Below are 18,842 nucleotides of genomic sequence, written 5' to 3'. Positions count from 1 at the left end.
GTCCATGTTTGCACTGAATCTTTGGAGCCACAATTTCTGTAGATTTGTTTTTCTTGCTGGGCTGTGATCTTCTCAAGGACTGAATTTGAACCTTTCCAGCCCACATCATAAGTTTTCATATTGTGAGGTGGATACTTAGCCATTGTTTGCAGGAGAGTGATTGTAAAGGAGAAGATAAAGCAATAGACATAAGAATTTTGAAGTTTCTTTTTAGTTCCAACTTTGGAGGTTGGTAAGAAATAAGGGAAACTTGAGAAGCAATTTGATTCTCAAGCTGGGACTACAATTGGTAGTCTGTAGCCATGGTTTCTGGAGCTCCATAATTACCTTACAGGCACAGACATATCTATGGGGGAGCATGGCCATTTATACAGAGCTAGAGCCAGAATTTCCTATTGAGACCTGTCTGGAAGGACTAGGAAGACTTCCAGGGTAAGCTTGGCCACTCCTGGCTACCAGTCACTGCATAGGAAGACTCTCGCAAGCAGGTTTTCTGAGAGGGCAGGATCATAAGGAATCCCAAAACAGATGGGTCCCAGTTTAGGAGCCAGTTGCTCAAGCTGCCGACTCATAAACCTGCTCCTTACTGCTCTTTTGCTTTCATCCCCTGCAGGCACTTTTGACAGAGTCTTTCACAGATTTATATCCAGGAAACCTAGGAAACCCAGGTATACCTCTGAAAAGAAGCACATCCAGCCAGCAGCTGAAAATCTGGCTAGAATCTAACAGGCTAGACTTTATGATAGAAATAAGTCTGATGTGTAATGGTATGTGTGTGTGTGTGTGTGTGTATGTGTTTATATGTATGTATGTGTGTATGTATTTATGTGTGTGCATGTGTATATGCATGCATGTGTGTACAAACTTAAAGGCAGACACACATATAGGTAGCTATTGATTGATTGATTGATTCAAATTTTGAATCAATTGCTGTAAAAAGTTCTTGTTTCTCTAGTGAGTTCAGAGAACAAATTTAAATTTCAGGAGGCCTAGAATCTTATTATTTATTTTATATATGTGAATTCACTGTCACTTTCTTCAGACACACCAGAAGAGGGCATCAGATCCCATTACAGATGGTTGTGAGCCACCATGTGGTTTCTGGGAATTGAACTCAGGACCTCTGGAAGAGCAGTCAGTGCTCTTAACTACTAAGCCATCTTTCTAGCCCTAGGTCTAGAATCTTAAAGATATGCGTTTGGAAGTATGATGTCTCCAGTCAGCAAAGAAGACTATAGCATCCTTTATAGCTTTGAGGACAAAAATTCTCCCCCTATTTGGCCCTCAGTAGCCATGGATTCCACCTGCCAAGGACAAAAGATATTTGGAAAACAAAAGTTATACATATAGTAGTTACACACAGGGTCCCCACTGTGATATCTTCTCAAATAAAGAAAACAGCTACTCATACTGCACTGACATAGAGTGATAGGTTCTAAGTCACCTAGAGACCATTTAAGGTAGAAGACAAGCTGTGTATGCTTTTATGAAAATATCACACTGTTTAAAGAGAAGGAACGTGGAATCTGTAAAGGTTCTGGAACCAGTCCCTGTCCTCTATGGCTGTGGAATGATAACTGAATATGCTCATATGTGCCAATGAGCATCCATCTTAGAGAATGGCAAGTCATGGGCAGGAGTTGTTCATGAGTCATATATTTTCGAAGAACAGTCTAGAATTTTAGAAAACTGTGCTCTTTTAGGTTTTTACAAACTAGTTTTATAGATGATGAATAGGCTCTTCCCTAATGCCTAAACCTGCTCAAGACTGACCTAGTAGCAAGAAGACGCATTGGACATTGTTTATTTGGCAGTGGCTCTGGGTCCACATAATAAAGGACTTTTCTTCTATTCCCAGTGTAAAGGAAAGAAGTGGTTGGTGTTCCAAGTTCACAATCTGCATCTTTGGAAGCAGATCAGATTCACACCTGGTCTGTGAGATGGATCCATGAGGTCACGAGTGAAGGACAGGAGTTTGGATAGAAATAGCCTTGGTGAGACAAAGGGCAGAGTCAGAAGAACTGACAGCCAAGAACTCTCAGGGTTGCTGGAAAGTCAATACAGCTGGGGCTTGGAAAGGTAATAGATCCCATCTAAAGCCATTCCTATGCCACTTGGTTTTACACACACACACACACACACACACACACACACACGCAAAATCATGGGATGAAATGAGACAGTGAAAGAGGAAGGGAGAGGAAAATGGAGAGGGAGGAGGAAAGCAAGGAGAGAGGGAAGTTGATCAAAGTTGATCAAATACTGCAGATTTCCCAACAAAAACCTTAGGTCGTTTTATCTCCTCTTAATACTCCACATTGCAGTCAACCATCTTCAGCAGGTGTTTCAGTTTAAATGTAGGTGATCAGATGTGTGAGAACACCCCAGGGCCCTGTAAGAGCCAGGGAGACTGCCTTGATGCCCATTCACTTTAGTTGGGATTCCCCTAATTCAGTGCGGAGGACTTGTTGGTCCTCTAAAGGACTTCTTCCATGTGGAAATGGCATTATCTTCACCCACTGGACTTCAAAGAGTGAGAGCAGCTAGCTTCCTGGTAAGCTAATCGGATTTATTTGGTTCTCTCTTCCCCTTGGGATGGGTGTAAAAAAGATATTTATGTATCTACATCTCGCTAGGCCTGTGTCAGCTGCGGGGGGAGATGAGCCTTCAAGGCTAGCAGCAGTACATATTCCTGTATACTACCTGCTAACACCATATTGCTGGGAAATAGCCTGTCAAAAAGCTAAGGGGCTCTGAGGGAGGGCGTAGAGAAGATGAAGCTCAGCACCTTCAAAGAGATTGAGAGATGGTCTGGATGAAGTTCTGCTTTTTCATGTACAAAATGGAGTCAGCCATATCTGACAACTAGATTAACAAAGGAGGGATATGCAATGATTGTGTGGTAACAAGCTGTTTTAACAAAGGTTAATATGATTGTTGTGTATTTCTTGGGTAGGTACAAATGTAGCAGAGTCAGGAAATTTAAGCTTATTCAAAACCACTTTGGCTGAGTTCTCACATCCTTATTTCTTTGACCAACAATCAGGAATATTCATCCTCAATTCTGTCTGTCACAAAATCAGCTTAATAATAGTGAAGACTAAAAGAAATTTATTCACAAACAAGGTAACATACACATGAAAATATGCAGTAGATGTAAGCTAGTGTACTCCTATTGCAGAATTGCATGTGCTTTGGCCCAGCTTGTCAGTTTTTCCTTGTCAGGCTTAAGCATGGATTTGGCTTAGCAGCTTCTGGAAGGATGTGGGTAGATGAACCTTTGAAGTATAGTCCTTCTGACTCTTTTATGGGAAGTATCTTTGGAGATAGATTTGTGGTGGTCTGGCCACAACTGAGCTTTCATGACCAATAGCAAGACTTCAGACCAAAGCCATGCCTACAAGCATAACCATGGCCACAGAGACCAATATGCTCACAGGTCCCAATTATCTGAGAGAGCAAATAAATCAGATTTTCCTGGATGCTTAATTTCCCTTAGCTCTGGGAAATATCTCCAAGCTGTTGGCCTCTTGGTTACTATAGATGTCAAATAAGAGTTAAGTGAAACTGCATTCAGTTTAGAGAGTCAACTGAAATGCCATCTGTCAGTGGTTCTCATTCTTTAGCTTCATCTGGGATAACACCCATGAACTTGAATTTCTAGCAAGTTTGCAGGTGATGCTGATGGCACAGTCCTGGGAAGGCACACTGAGAACTGTGCCACAGGTGCAGAACTATGAACACATGAGGCGTGACTGTTGCAGTGTTGCTAATCGGTGGTGCTAATTGGCGGTGCTAATCAGTGATACATTGCCTCTACCAAGTATACAGGCATGAAATTTTGATTCAAAGTTGGAGGAGGGGCTTGAAGGAACTGGTAAAAAGATATCCTAGTAACCCTAGAAAGATATCTAAGGGATTTACAGTCTCTAAAACAACTTTACCCAAACTGTGCACAAGCAATTTTGTTATTCTTTGAACTTTGGGGAATGAGGTTCCCTAAAGCAGAGCTTTGAATAGAAAAAAAAATATGAGCCTGTAAGCCACTGACTAAGAAGAAATGTGTTGTCAGCTGTGGCTAAAAGATTCAGTTGTATTTTAGGACTTTGAGAAAGAGGCCCTAGCCACTGTGCTAGGAAACTACACTCCACTTCCTTTGCTGAGTCAAGCCAGCAGCTGGATGGATTCTGGGCTTCGCTCACAGATTCCATTTAGTTCTAGTGTTGTGCCAACAGCCAGCATGCAATGAGGGCAAGAGAGCATCTGCCCTCTGATGGGGACATGGGGAGAAGATGGAGAGAAGAGGTCAAGGCACCCAAGACATGGATACTAAAAAATGAAAGTTAGATTGAGCAGGAGACGTAAGTCTGCTTTTGCCCCCAAGGTCTTTTGCTGATCATTTAATCATGAGTAGCAGGGAAGCAGTTCTCTGGACTTTCAAATCTCCCACTTGCTACTCAAGAGGAACTATGCTTCAGTGAAGGGGTGAAGGGGGCTGGGCCTGCTTCAAATTATTCTTCTGGGGCTCAGTCCTCAGGCCTCCCCACCATAGTTTATTTGTCTTGCTCCCTATGACAATCTGCTTGCCCTTGCTCCAGCTGCAGGTCATCCTCAGTCTTGGCTCTGGATTTCTATCTGCCTGAAAGGGCAGCCTCCAGAGACAGAGTTGCTCTTTGTCCTGATTTGCACCAGTTTCTTCCTGGGTTCCAGCTTTCCTCTTCCAGTGTATGAAGGAACTTCATAACTTCAGTAGCCACAGTGAAGGTTGCTTTCTGAAGACAGTGATTACTAACCTTCCACTGCCTAGCCCTTAAGCTCTTCTGTAGTGGCTTGCTCCCCATGGCCATTCTTTCATTGGCTCCTAGGCTGTGTTAGCTCCTGCTCCAAACCTTCTGCACTTAAGCCCCTATCCCAAGAAGGCTGGCTTCAAACTCCTGCAGAATCTCAGACCTGGAATGAATTCCCAGGATCCATTAAGATCAATGTAGCATTTTGGCATGCCCAATGACTAAGAAAAGAATCTAGATTGTCCCAGGGACTGGATATCTGGCTCTATTATTTTGAGGCAGGTGTGGGTGGGCCTGTCTTAAATACTAGTTGTGGTGTCATCTATCTGTTCCTTTCAATTCAGACAGACTACTTGTACTTTAAAAACCTTGTATAATACAGATCATTTCAGAAAGGGTGAGCTGTTGAGTGTCAGGTATATCTGTTTCCAAACACTTCAAGGTCTACTTTATGGTTAGCCATACAAACAACCAGCACAACTGTAAAAATTGGGAGAACCAAGAAATTCATTTTAGAATACCATTGACGAGTAGCAGTCCCCATTACTTACACTTAGGTACAGAGGTCATTCACTGTTCACCATTTTCCCCATGTGTGCATTCTACAAACATTCACTGATAAAGGATTAGGACTTAAAAATAAGACGTGGCCTTTGCTTTAAGCAGCTTCTAGTTCAGTGCAGGAGGGAAATATACCTAGAAAGGCTACAGTAGTATATGAGAATTTCACAGTCACTCCTTAATATCTGCAAGTTTTTCTAAAATACTGAAAAAAGTGTGTGTGTGGGTGGTGGTGGTGGTGGTGTGAGTTGTGTGTACAAGGTACTAATTGTCTAGTTCTAATTGGCTGCCCCTGGGCACGAAAAAATAGACAAAAGAATGGGAAATTGAGAAGCAGGCTTCATGGAGCTGAGGCATATTCAGGAATGTGAGAGACACAAGCTTTGTGAATAATTGGTATTAAGTGGAATATTCACAGCAAAGATGAACATGATATTTTACTGTATCAATGACAAAGGCAGGTCAGACTTTAGGGAAGGAGCTTCAACTAGATAATATAATAGGACTTTTGGCAATGCTCGGTGCTTTTTGCTAGCTGGATTTCTTTCTGTCTCCAAGGCCACCCACCCAGTAATACATCAGAGTCAAAGAATCATTGAATTTTAGAGTTGGATGAAAAGTTGGCATGAAAAAATGGTTGAGAGTGAATGTTCTATTGAAGCACAGTAAGTCTACAGCCAAGCAAAGAGCTAGGCTCAAAGAATAGATAGCATTCATTACAGTCTCTCAGAGCATGGAGTCTATTTGTTGGGTATGCTTCCTCCGAGCTTTTAGTTTCAAGTAGCAATCACCTTTACACTCTTGAATACAGTCTTAGTAGTCTAGCAGTTTTAGCCTCTTTTGGGGGCCTTCTGTTGCTACTTTATTGGACCTTATAGTATCATTTATTTATAACATGCAGAATCTCTGATAAGGTGACCAAAATAGGACAGGACAAGAGATGGTTAAGCCACTGGACAGACCATTTAGGATGCAAGGAGACTGCTTTTGGGGGAATGTTGTCATGCCACAGAGAATGTTCTTACCTCTGAAACATTGATCCTGCCTTCCTGGAAGGAACAGGTAGTGGGGTCATGTGTGCAGAGGTTACGGTACTTGCACCAATGGCAGCGGAAGGCGCTGTTAACACAGGACAGGCACCTGCAAGGAGAGAATAAGAGGGCCTGTCATAAAGGAAGGCTGTTATCTTTACATTTTCATCTCACTCTTGGGAAGGTAAACTAGGGGACCATCTAGTGCTGAAAATGTGGATTCTGCATCTGAGATGTTCATGGGGCCAGAAACTTAGCAATAAACTGGAACAACAGTGGGAATACTTTAACCTACAAAACAGTAGTGTGCTGGTTTATATTTTCAGGAATTTTGCAAGCTAGAATTTTACTCTAATGGACTGAAATTGACTATGGTCGAAGCATTGAAACCATGGAAATTGGTAAATACTATAAATTAAATTTCTAAAACTCTTATTGCTGGTAGTTAATGCCAGTATACTATGAGTTATCAGTCAGAGCAGCTAGCTGAAAAAGCAGAGAGGCAGAGTTCAGGCAGATCTGGTATTATGGATTCTGCTGCCAGCTCTGATGGCAACCTGAGTAAGTCACTCACTCTGTGCATTGACGTTTCTTCATCAGTCTGTTCCAAAACATTCCTGTGTGGTCCTCAGGGTTGTTTGGTGTTGTGAGATAATATATGGGAAATGTTTGTTTGTTTTTTCAAAAGAATGTTAAATGTGATCATTATTTCCAAGAAGTTAAATCACCTATTATTTCAACAACTTGAATAACATTTGACTATTAGCAATTTGGTTCCCAACACTCATGGTTTCTATATTGTGTTACATTCTTGAATGGTAACTTTGCCCCTTATCACTAATGGCCCTAGCATGGAGAAATAACCAATACCTATGGCGTATATGCTCTTCCCAAAGAGAGCACTCCTTTCTTTTTGAGATCATCTGGAGGCTCTGTGTGTGTGCAGACCACTGTGATAGAAATGTACTGAGAGTTCTGGTCTTCCTCTTCCTCAGTTTCTGTATTCAGAATTATACTAAGCTGTTATGAACAGAAATAAGTCTGCAATCTGGCGCCACCTGGTGGGGTTCTTATTAAGTCTGGGTGGTAGGGACTATAGTCCATTCAGGGGTCTCAGGCTAGTAAGACCAAGGAAGAGGTGACTGTGCCCATACACACCCTAGAAAGGACTTTTTTCTAGCCATGCACACCCAAGGTCAGTCATGTTCTAAAATCACTTTGTTTCTTGAGTTTGAGTCAATGCTATTTCATGTACTCCATCACTAATAGATTTTTGAGAATATATATGATTCAACAAGAAGAACACGAATATAGTCTAGGTTAAAAGAAATGGTATTTGTTGGTTTCTAACCTGAGTCTTCTACTGTCTGATTTTATCACTTTCACTGGAACACTTACTGTTTAAGGGTCTCAGCTTACCATACTAAAAAGGAGGGGAACTGAACTTGATACTGTGACATTTAATAGAATGCCAGGAGTAGAGAAGGGTAAGATATGTTGAGAAATAAAATAGAATCCTGGCTGTCAAGGAAACTCTGCTAAAACTTGCTGCCTGTGACAGACAGCATCTTCCTTGATATAGAAATACATCACTGAATGTGGTGACTTCACACTGGATTGCTATCTCACAAACAATAGATTCTGTTACCACTGTCTTAGATTATGAAGGCTGACAGGTCCTCACTCAAAAAAGTCTGTAATACCCAAGCTGGGTTATCTGGGGGCTAAAATTTAGTGGGTTAGTGGTCATTTTTATCTAGTTCTGTTTCAGTCTCCTTGCCCTGCCTTAGTTGCCTCTAGCCATTTTCCACCTTTTGTTCCTTTTGTTCTGTCCTGCTCATAACATATATTAAGGAGGGATATGTTGCACACTGAAGTTAAAACCTCTTTGGCCTCTTCCAGCACAGGCCTTCTCATTGGATACTGAGAAAGGCTGCTTCTTAAACCTGTTCTCCTTTGTGTGCATAGCAGACTCTTTCACACCCACTGCAATCCCTGCCTTCAAAGCCACTGCCAAGTGACTGAAGTGAAGGCCTCTTTTTACAGCTTCTAGGTCAGGACCCTCTTCTTACCATCCTTGCTTCAGATGGTATACTAGGGTGGGGCCAAAGAAATGAAATTAGGGGCTGAGATGAATGACTGCCATTTAAATTAACATGTGCCAGCCCTGATAGAGAGACTTCAATGTTACTACTGAACAAGTCTTGCCCTAGAAGGAAGAAGTAGAACCCCATACCCACATCCAGACCCAGACAAGTCTCCTTTTGAAGCATGCTTACAGTTGGTGGGCACTGCAGTTATAGAACTTGAATTCGGTGCTGACAAAGATCTTTCCTGTCTCTTTGGATCTCAGCTGCAGCTCTAGGCCAAACCAGTCTGCAAGAAAAGACAGAGTGAGAGAACCTGGGGCCCACTGAACACCCTGAGGGGAAGGCCATGTCATAGAGCCACCTAGGAGCACAGATGGTAGAGAAAGCCTGCCCGAACCTATTTTTCTCCCAGAGAATCTCAGTCTGTCCCTCAATAATAGATTCCCTGAGTTCCTTGGCTTAGTTAGGCATGATCAATTACTGAGAGAATTTCAGAATATTATCTCAAGAATCATTCAAACCAAGTTCTGTGGAGAAAGCTCAAAGCAATCTATTGCCCAAATCCCACCTGTTTCTAGAAAGGACAGGAAATGGGCACAGTTCACATTATACATTTTCAGCCTAGGAAGAATGAACATTTTCCTCCTTTAATCTCACCTTGGGCATAGCTATGTGTTTTCAAACTCAAACAAGATGCATAAACCATTATTAGCATCTGGTATGTAAATATTGGTCAGGTAGCTTCATGTCTATATTTGTGACTCCTAAGCTCACCATGGCACCCATGGCTCTTTTGACATAATCCTTACCTTGATCCAGAGGGATGACAGGGACATCCTTGGGTCCAGGTGAGATGCAGATGACTTGACTCCCAGATACCTGTCCCTCCACCTCAGTCAGATTCCCAAAGGCACAAGCAATACCTTCAGAGAGGTTGGGAGCATCATTCACAACCAGGCTGAGCTGTGGGAGAAGCAAGGACTCAGGAGAACAAGGAACCAGGCAAGGTTCCCTGTCGGAACCTATTGCTCAGGAACCTCCCTGATACAAAGAAGGGCACTGGTCTAATGATCTTCCATCTCTGACACTAAACAATTAGAATAACAAGTGGTTGCGTGTTGTGTGGGGTCACTAGTCTTCATAAAGATTATTATTAGAAAGACTAAATCTTGTCCAGCATTGGAAAGCACTTGGTGTTCAAGGAAGTTAGGAGATTTGTACCAACATTCTCAGACTCTGCTCTATGTGACTTGGAAATTAGCTGCAATGCACAGAGGGACCTGCAAATGAGTCATAAACTTAGGCCTTTACCACAGGCCTTAGCCTGAGCTCCTGGGAGTGTGAGTTTTACCAGGGTGGAGGCTGGCCAGGTATGGAGCTAGGCTGGTAGGAGAAAGTAGATCCTTGCCCTGGTTACCACTCAACCATTTATTTGCAAACTGTGTGCCCCAGAGTTTCTGGTCCTCTCTTTTCTCTGGCCCTTCTACTTTTCAGCAGTGCACTGGTGTGGGGCAGGAGGCTCACAAGATGTCCAGGGAATCAGAGAAGGTTCACTGATGGATAAATAATATCTACTATCCAGTCTAGAACAGCAGTTTCCAGCATCTCTAAGTTTGCAGAGTTTCACTGTAATGGTAAAAAATAGACTTTCTGAATTTGGAAAATGTTGTTTTGAACTCAAGCCACTTTTCAATTAGTTTGTCCTCAGCTCTCACAATAGGCTCAGCCTCCCCTGATTGTTTCATTAGCATCACTGCAGCTAAAACCTCTTAGTGGGGGTATGAATGAACCAAAACTATAGAAGTTTCATTAGCTAATTAACATTCATGAAGCTCATAAAACCTTCACAATGAAAATGCAGTTATGGCCTAAGGACATGGAATATTTTGAGTTATACCTTGACAGGTGGTTATTTTATTATGTTTAATATCCTTTTTAAGCATACACTTTGAATGAGTCTCAGTCTTCTTTTAATCTCTTTTCTGCCTCTGCCAAGCACAGTGGCAAGCTAAGGCTTTCTTGAATAATTAACAGAAGACAGAAATCATACCATGTCCTAAGAATATGCTGTATGATATCATAGATTTTTTTGTAGCTAAATCCAAATTTCAGATTTACAAAACAGATTTGTGGATAATAAATTTGCAGAATGTGGTGACTATACCCTTAACAACAAGAGTTACCTAAGAGGTGTGTGTGTGTGTGTGTGTGTGTGTGTGTGTGTGAGTGTGTGAGTGTGTGTGTGTGTGTGTGTGTGTGAGTGTGTGTGTGTGTGTGTGTGCGTGTGTGTGTGTGTGTGTGAGTGTGTGTGTGTGTGTGTGAGTGTGTGTGTGTGTGTGTGAGTGTGTGTGTGTGTGAGTGTGTGTGTGTGTGTGTGAGTGTGTGTGTGTGAGTGTGTGTGCGTGTGTGAGTGTGTGTGTGTGTGTGTGTGAGTGTGTGTGAGTGTGTGTGTGTGTGTGTGAGTGTGTGTGTGTGTGTGTGCGCGTGTGTGTGTGTGTGAGTGTGTGTGTGTGTGTGTGAGTGTGTGTGTGTGTGTGTGTGTGAGTGTGTGTGTGTGTGTGAGTGTGTGTGTGTGTGTGTGTGAGTGTGTGTGTGTGTGAGTGTGTGTGTGTGTGTGTGTGTGTGAGTGTGTGTGTGTGTGTGTGAGTGTGTGTGTGTGTGAGTGTGTGTGTGTGTGTGTGTGAGTGTGTGTGTGTGTGTGTGAGTGTGTGAGTGTGTGTGTGTGTGTGTGTGAGTGTGTGTGTGTGTGTGTGTGTGTGTGTGTGAGTGTGTGTGTGAGTGTGTGTGTGTGTGTGTGTGTGTGTGTGTGTGTGAGTGTGTGTGTGTGTGATATTAGCACTGAAATGCAGGTATAAAAGAAGTTTGCTCTGTGCTCCGGTCGGTCCTCCCTGCTGTGTACTCACCAGCCGGCTGTGATCTGACACAGAGATGCTGTTGGGGTGTACCTCAAGGCTCATGCACTGGCTGATACTGGCAGCAAATCGATTTGCTTCCCAGGCCCGTTGGCATTTGTCTCTTCGGGAGCACCTACATGAACACAAATTCATAAGAGGTCATGGCTCCACTGTCCCTGTGGTAAGAGTATATTGCTGCCCCAGCACTATACCTTGTTGCCTTGTGATGACTTTCACTGTATTCTCAGGTATCCACTGTCACATGTAGCTAATGTTATTTCACAGAAAGGGGTATTAATTCCAAGCCAAGATGCTGGTTAGGTATAAAGAACACCATGTGGAATGCTTAGGTAAGAAATTTGGGGTACTTAAGAAGGACAGCTCTGAACATGAACCCTACAACTAGAGTGTAAGTCTCTAATACCAGGCCTGTTACCTGCTAGCTGGGTCTCGCTGGTCTAGTTACTTAATCTTTCTCTTCTCTGTTTTCTCATCCTTAAATTAGCAAGGATGATAATACCCTACTTTGTAAGGCTACTCTAAGAGTAAAGTGCAGAAGTACTCAGAATGCAGCCTGGCATTTAGTGGATGTATCCTCATGCTAGCCCTTGAAATACTGAAATTAATAATAATGATGAATAACATTATCATTTACCCCCTAGGGTGTTAACAGGCAAGGGTCTTTGTTGTGAGACAGGATGCATATGATGGTTTGCTGGATTAATAGTTCTTTAAGAGAAGAATCCACGTTTTATTCAATGAGATATTCTACCTGTCACATGCTATATTTTAAATGAATGTTTGTGTCATGAAATAATGCCTTAAGTCAGAGACAAATAAAGCAGGTATCCAGGGTTGCTTGTGTCAGAAAGCCTACATGGCCATTTCTTCTGAAATCATCTCTGGCTTCACAAGGTCCTCATTCCATGGTGGCAGGTAAGTGAGGTGTTGCCTGAACTCAGAAGCTTAGGGCTACTACCTGCTGTGTCTTATGGGACAGGCTCAGGGCCAGTGTAGCTCCAAACCAAATAGTCACATAGTACAGTACTACATAGTCAAACAGTATTTCCTACTCTGAGTACCCAAGCTCCTCCCCTCTTTCCTTCCAAGTACATAATGGATTCAAATGTGAGTGCTGTCAAAGGAAGAATTATGGGGGTTTAAGTGAATCCTTATGATGGCTTTAAAGTGAGCTCTTGACTAGAGCCTTTATCTCATTGACTAACTGAAATGACTCTATTTGAAAGAATCATACTATTTATGGCAACAACTCTAACAGAGATAAATAGTCTGGGAGACAATAACACTTGTAGGGGCAAACAATACAGAAGCGACAGGAGGGTTTGAATCTCCTGGGACCCAGAGGTTCTGTTATCAGCCCTCTGCCTCAATCCTCTACTGCTTTAGAAGAGGCTGGCTTTCAGGCCTGAGGCTGAAGTTGCTGGGTCCTCGTGGTCCTGCTAGATGGGCAGTCTTGGGGTAGGTGGGAGAAGAGTGCAAGAGGGTCTCCTGAAGATATGAATGCCAGGTAATGAGAAACCTGCATACAACAGGTGCAGCTCCTACCCCCAGGCAAGCTTGCTAGGTAGAATGGCTGGAAGGTGTGTACCCAGGGAGGTGGGGAAGATTCCCTGAAGATAAGTGAGGAGTTGAGTGAGCAGAGGAAATCTGGGCTATCTTGATAAGAGTTCCATCCTTCTAGAAGACACAGCTGACCTGGATCAGGAGAAGGATGAGGTGTTCTAGGGTAGTTGAGAGATGGGGTCATTACTGATCTAATAATAGATGCTGATATAAGCTGGAGAAAATAAACAGTAACTCCAATCTGTAATTCTACTGCATTCTTTCTATATATGCAGAGTGTAACAGGCACTGAAGCCTGGAGAGAAAGGCAGGGAGGGAAGATGGAGCAGGATGTATGTACATGGGACAGGTGAATAACTATTGCAGAGTGTGAGGGTCTAAAGCCTGGGCATTTCTATGTATCTATGAGTGAGGGTCTAAAGCCTGGGCATTTCTATGTAGCTCATTCTCTGTATTCTCAGAGAAAGAGCCTGCAGATTCTTGGGTCAGGCACACTGAAACTTGACAAATTTACCAGCTTTTCCATTCCTGTAGCAGAGTTGCTGGCTCTGGCATCTTGACCCCCTGACTGATTTACATGATAACTTACTGTCCAGGTTTTGTTGATGTCACTTTTGTAACACTTTTTCAGAAGTCCCTTACCTCCAAAACCCAAGCAGAGACTCAATCCTTTGTTAGTGGACTTAAATCCAGTCCAGATTTTGCATCTGTGAAGCCTCCCTTCCTCCCTCTCTCCAGAGCCCTCCCAACACCTGCTGCAGAGGCTGAAAGCCAAGAGCTATTGTGCAGGACCCTGAACTCTGGCCCTCTGCCTCCGCCTCCACCCCAAACCCAGCACATTTCATAGAAACGCTTTGCTAGCTGGCATGGCGCCATGGAGTTTCCATCACTATTGGGCAACAGAATCCCTAGCCAGGCTCCCGTTTTAGGGCTTTCACCCTTTTTCTCTTCCTCTGGGGCTCCTCGAATTAGGAAGTTTAAGTGTGATTTTGCATTTCTATTGAGCTGTTGTTCAATGGTGGGGATGTATTTGAATAGGAATATGTGGCCAGTTGGATGCAGTGCAGACTTCTTGGAATCATGAAATAAAGAGGCCAGAAGGGTCCTCCCAAGGGTACAGAGACCTTAATAATTATTTTGATTTGTATTGCCTCTTCATTATTTCCAAAGCACTTATTATTTCATTTAGGTTTCACAGTTCACCTGTGAAATAGGCAAAGGAGAAATGGAGACCCAGAGTTGTCAGGGGACCCACCTAGGGTCACACAGCAGCAAGCTGGAGTGCAAATTCCAAGTTCTGGCGTCCTACCATCTGGTCTGTAAGCCTTAGCCCAGCTTCTTGTCCAGACAATGCAAGAGGCTTTGGGAAGTTTTAGGATTCTACAGTTGCCCTGTGACTTTTCACAATCACATGAGAACACAGTCATGTGGTTTTAAAGTTGCTGAGAGGATGAGCAAAGAACTGCATGCAGGAAGCAAATCCTGTGGCCTCTCACTATCTTCCACATTGTGTCTCATTTATAATCTCTACTGTTCAAAAGAGGGAAATTCCTTTACTGTCCAGTCAACCACACCAGGAAACCCCCAGTCTTCTGCATGCTAGGACCACCTCTGAACACCACAAACTTACATGTTGTGCAGGGCACACCAGCCACAGTGAGGATCCCCTGAGCTTAGACACTCTCCACAAGTTGTATACTGTTCACATGATTCAACAGGGACCCTGGTGACCTGGCAGAGAGAGGAAAAGGAACATGGGAAGGTCATGTTGTGACAAATTGAAGATACATTTCAAAATTCTCTCCTTTATTCCCCCTAAGGTATTTCCATCTCATTGTGGGCAAATCTGAAGAGGCTAACCCTAAACAGGAAGTATCTCAATGGTCGCTCCAGACTCTTTGATTTTTACCAAGGGTAGAAAGAAAATCCTCCAGCCTATTGCTTCTTTCTATCAGTGTCTTTTCGAGAGCCTGACAAGTGTTGAAAATGGTTAATTCTGCTAAAAGGCTATTGAGTGGCACAAACTCATCTCTGAAGAGCTTTCAGCTGGGCTTGGGCTGAGACATCCTTCCTGCACTGCACACATGGGGTGGGGGAAGAAACTTTTCCCATGAAATAATATTCATAGCCAACCAAGTGTACCACCTGGATCCAATTATCCCATTCTCTGATGTCTGCATTCAGTTTCTCTAGTAAATCTCCCATTCTTTGGAAAGTCTGGCAAAATGGGAATCTCCACAGAGAAGAGCTGCCTGTTTGATTCTGCTTTGCCTGGTTAGTGGGAAATTGCAGATCAAGCACACCCCCCCCCTTGCAAACCCCCTTTAAAAAGCCTAGCTTTTGAAAGCCCTCCTGGTTTTCTGGAGGAGCCTGGGCAAGCTCCTGAGTAGGGTGCGTGTGGACACCACTCTCCTGCACCTGCCCAGCACATGTGACAACAAAGGCCAAGCAAAAGGGCTAGAGGGTTGGAGTTTTCCATTTGACATATCTTAGGTGTCTGTTGCTGGCTGGGTAAGAGGCTTCTGAGTTGCAAACATGCATGCTGGGTTGGAAATACAAATTCATTTGCTAGGCCATAAAGGACTGTCACCTACTAGAAGTGTGAGCCCAGGTGAAAATGTGACCTGCAGCCAGCCCAGTGACAACATTCTGCTACTGGCAGGAAAATACAGATCTAAGGGGAGCATGTTCACAAAATCCTTTCCAGAGGATTAGCATGGATCTAACATGGTAAACTCAGGGGAAACTGATTGAATGCCAGTTCTGTGGCAGCCTTGATGTTCAGCTATAGAGAATCCACAACAAATGGCACAGAATCAGCCAGTACAAAGCCCAACAGTTCACAGGAGTCCACAGTTCCCTAACTGAGATTTGCTCTGTGTGTTGCTCAGTATTGGTGTGAGCACTAAGTGCTGTGGGAGCTCAGATGAAGGGCATTCAGGCTAATCTGTCAAAAATATGGAGACAGAGGTTAAGGGCAAGTCTTCAAAGATGAGAATATATCCAGCTGAGCATGCTGGCACATGTCTGGAATTCTAGCACTTGAGTTTTGAGTGGGAGCTGAGATAGGAGTATTATATATAAGTTACCTAGCCTGTGCTACATAGTGAATTCCAGGCTAGTCTGGGTTACAAAGAAAAACTCAGTCTTATAAAAATAATAGAAATAGAAGGAGAAAGAGGAAGGGGAGAATAAGGAAGAGGAGAAGGGAGAAGAGGATATGAAAAGAAGAGCCAGCAGATGGAAAGACCCAAAAGACTTTTCAAACTGAAGGGTTATCATGGGCAAAAGTTACAGATAAGTTCATTCTAACTTGAACTTGTAGACTTGGAGAGGCAGTATGTCATTCTAGGCCTACCCACTCTTAGTACACTATAACACTTAATATGTTGAGCCTTAAAAGTCAAACTTCCTTGATAAGGAAATAAGATGTAGGGAAAGTAAGCATAAAATCTGGAAATTCTGTTTAAAAAGTAGACACCTCAAGTGTAGGTTGTGAAATCTTGGTTTAAAAACCTCAAGCATAATATATCTGAGGGTTTAAGCTGATTGTAGATCAGTCTGATATGACCTGTTAGGGTGATGTAATAGGGAAAGAGGCTAATGATATCATGGACCACTGAAACAGATTTACAGTATCAGACGAGAAAGCTTGACATAACAAATTTAGGACTGTCTGATCTGCAATAGTCACTTTGTCTAAAATATACTACTCATCATGGTAATGAGTGGCAAGCAGGGTGATATTCCTTTGGAGGCTGTGAAAGGGAATTTAGCCCTGAAAGAAGACTGTTATCCAAAAATTTTATCTGTATTTACTCATATCTCCTTGAGACTATTTCTTTAAAATATTTAAAATAGTTTTATCTTTGTGTTTTTGTGTATGTATATATGGTATATATGTGCATATGCTATATATTTATATGCATATATATGTGTGTGTGTATAGTATATATGTGCATATGTTATACACACACATACACACACACACATATATATATACATATATATATATATATATATATATACACACACACACATACACACATATATATATATACATGTGTGTGTGTGTGTGTGTGTGTGTGTCTGTAAATGCAGGCATGTATTTGCCATAGTGAACATGTGGTCAGAAGACAATTTCAGGAGCAAGTTTTTGCTTCCTACTTTGTTTGCAACTGCTCATGTTGTTCACTAAGATATACAACAAGGTAGCTGGCCTGTGGGTTTCCAGGGTTTCTCCTAGAACTCCCTCCCTTCCCCTAGAATCCTGCTGAAGTAGCACTGGGATTCTAAACCATGTTACCAAGCCCAGCTTTATGTGAATTCTAGGGATCTGAGCTTGTGCAGTAAATGCTTTTCCTATGGAGCTTTCCAGCTCAAGACTTCCACATCTGACAACTGAAAGAAAACATCCAGTTATCACTACCAAAGAAAAACCCTTGAAACCTCCTCACAGTTGGCAACACCTACAAGAAGCACCTTTCTGACAGATGTCTCCTGGAGAAGTGGGTGCCAAGCCCAGGCAGGCCTCATGATTCTAAATCTCTCAGGATATCTGGGAATCCAGTGCTCAATAGGTTTCTGTTGGCCTGCTCTGGTCTACTCTGCAAGGCCTAAGAGCATCAGTCCAGTGCCCATTCCCTTTTTTGGGTTTTGGGCTCCTTGTGAGTGATGTCTGCATCTGGCTGGAAATTAAAACAACTGTCTGCATTACATTCAGCCCGTCTGTCAAAACACAGCCCAGCTCTCAGCAGCTGGGAACGGGGGCCTTGAATGAAAGCAGTGTCTCTGGCAACAAAGCCCACTTTCATGCCAAGTGCCATGGAGATAGTGAAACCCTGTTCTTCTCCAAACATGAAACCAACAGCACAACTATTTTTCCTGTTTCCTGGGCCCTCCTGGTGTGACTTTTTTTTTTTTTAAGGCAGAGTAGAGTGAAACAGGAAACTTAGAAGGAGGGAGGGCTTGAGAACTTGCATTATTCTTTATGATCTACAAGCTAGGCACAAATCAGAGCGACAGCTGCCAGAGAGACTGGGAGGAGATCCTTACAGTAGGAAGCTCCCATGGACCTGCCCTGTGTATACTGTCACATAACTTTAATTTCACCCATCAGCTAGTGCTTTTGGTCTGGTTCTCCATATGGGCTAGTAGTACACACTTCAGGAGAATAAAAACAAACAAACAAACAAACAAACAAGCAAACAAACAACCAGCATTAAAACAAAGCTATTACTTCAAACAATCCATGAGCTATCACAAGACCAAAGTGCTATATTCTAGGGGTAACATGAAAAAAGACAGAGGGAATTCTGGGATAAGAAAGACACTGGTGTCTTCATTATCTAATATGACCATCACTAACCCTGTGTGCCTTTTGAATATTTGAGAGCGCTAGTCCAAACTGAGGTGTGCTATGAATATCTAATGTATACTGATCCTGAAGATTTGGTAAAGAAAAAAAGCAAACATCACACTAGGAATTTGATATTGACATCTCCAAAAGTTAATGTTTTGCATATATTAGGTTAAATGAGATCTTTTACTGTTTGAAATGTAGCTACTAGGAAAGTGGCAACCAAGCCTGAAGTTTCTGTCTGTGACCAACATTTGGTCTGTCTGCCTGTGCCACCAGGGGGATTTTGTGTAAGTCTTGGCATGGCCTGGGTCCTTCAGGATGAATATCTTTAATATATTTCAGGAGGATAGACCTGCATCCCAGAAAAGCAGAGTTTCTTAGGAGCCAGTATGAGGACAAGGTGGCAAGGTATGAATTAGAAATGTGGGCTTGAGTTTCCTTGGTAAGGCTATGGTAGACCAAAGGAGCTAGACTGCAGAAAGTCTCTGAACTCCTTAGTCTGTTTTTCACAGGTCAAAAGAATATCTTTTATA

General features: G+C 42.7%; 1 protein-coding gene across 3 annotated transcripts in view; it reads right to left on the bottom strand.

The window, feature by feature from the left end:
* Plxna2 (plexin A2) overlaps positions 1 to 18,842 on the bottom strand; it is a 197,079-nt gene that overhangs the window by 56,062 nt on the left and 122,175 nt on the right. For all 3 annotated transcript variants that reach the window (XR_373891.4, XM_006497240.4, NM_008882.2), the window contains exons 5-9: positions 14,578 to 14,678; positions 11,373 to 11,496; positions 9,279 to 9,432; positions 8,659 to 8,755; positions 6,374 to 6,488 (exon numbers count right to left, since the gene is read on the bottom strand). Coding sequence is in view for 2 of the 3 variants with exons in the window: in XM_006497240.4 (XP_006497303.1) it covers positions 6,374 to 6,488; positions 8,659 to 8,755; positions 9,279 to 9,432; positions 11,373 to 11,496; positions 14,578 to 14,678 (591 nt within the window). In the remaining variant the exon portion in view is untranslated. The remainder of the gene's footprint in view (positions 1 to 6,373; positions 6,489 to 8,658; positions 8,756 to 9,278; positions 9,433 to 11,372; positions 11,497 to 14,577; positions 14,679 to 18,842) is intronic.

The sequence above is a fragment of the Mus musculus genome, chromosome 1, assembly GCF_000001635.26.
Source record: "Mus musculus strain C57BL/6J chromosome 1, GRCm38.p6 C57BL/6J".
Classification (NCBI taxonomy): Eukaryota; Metazoa; Chordata; class Mammalia; order Rodentia; family Muridae; genus Mus; species Mus musculus.
The sequence above is the reverse complement of the archived record's forward strand: the minus strand, read 5'-3'. Positions and strand labels throughout refer to the sequence as shown.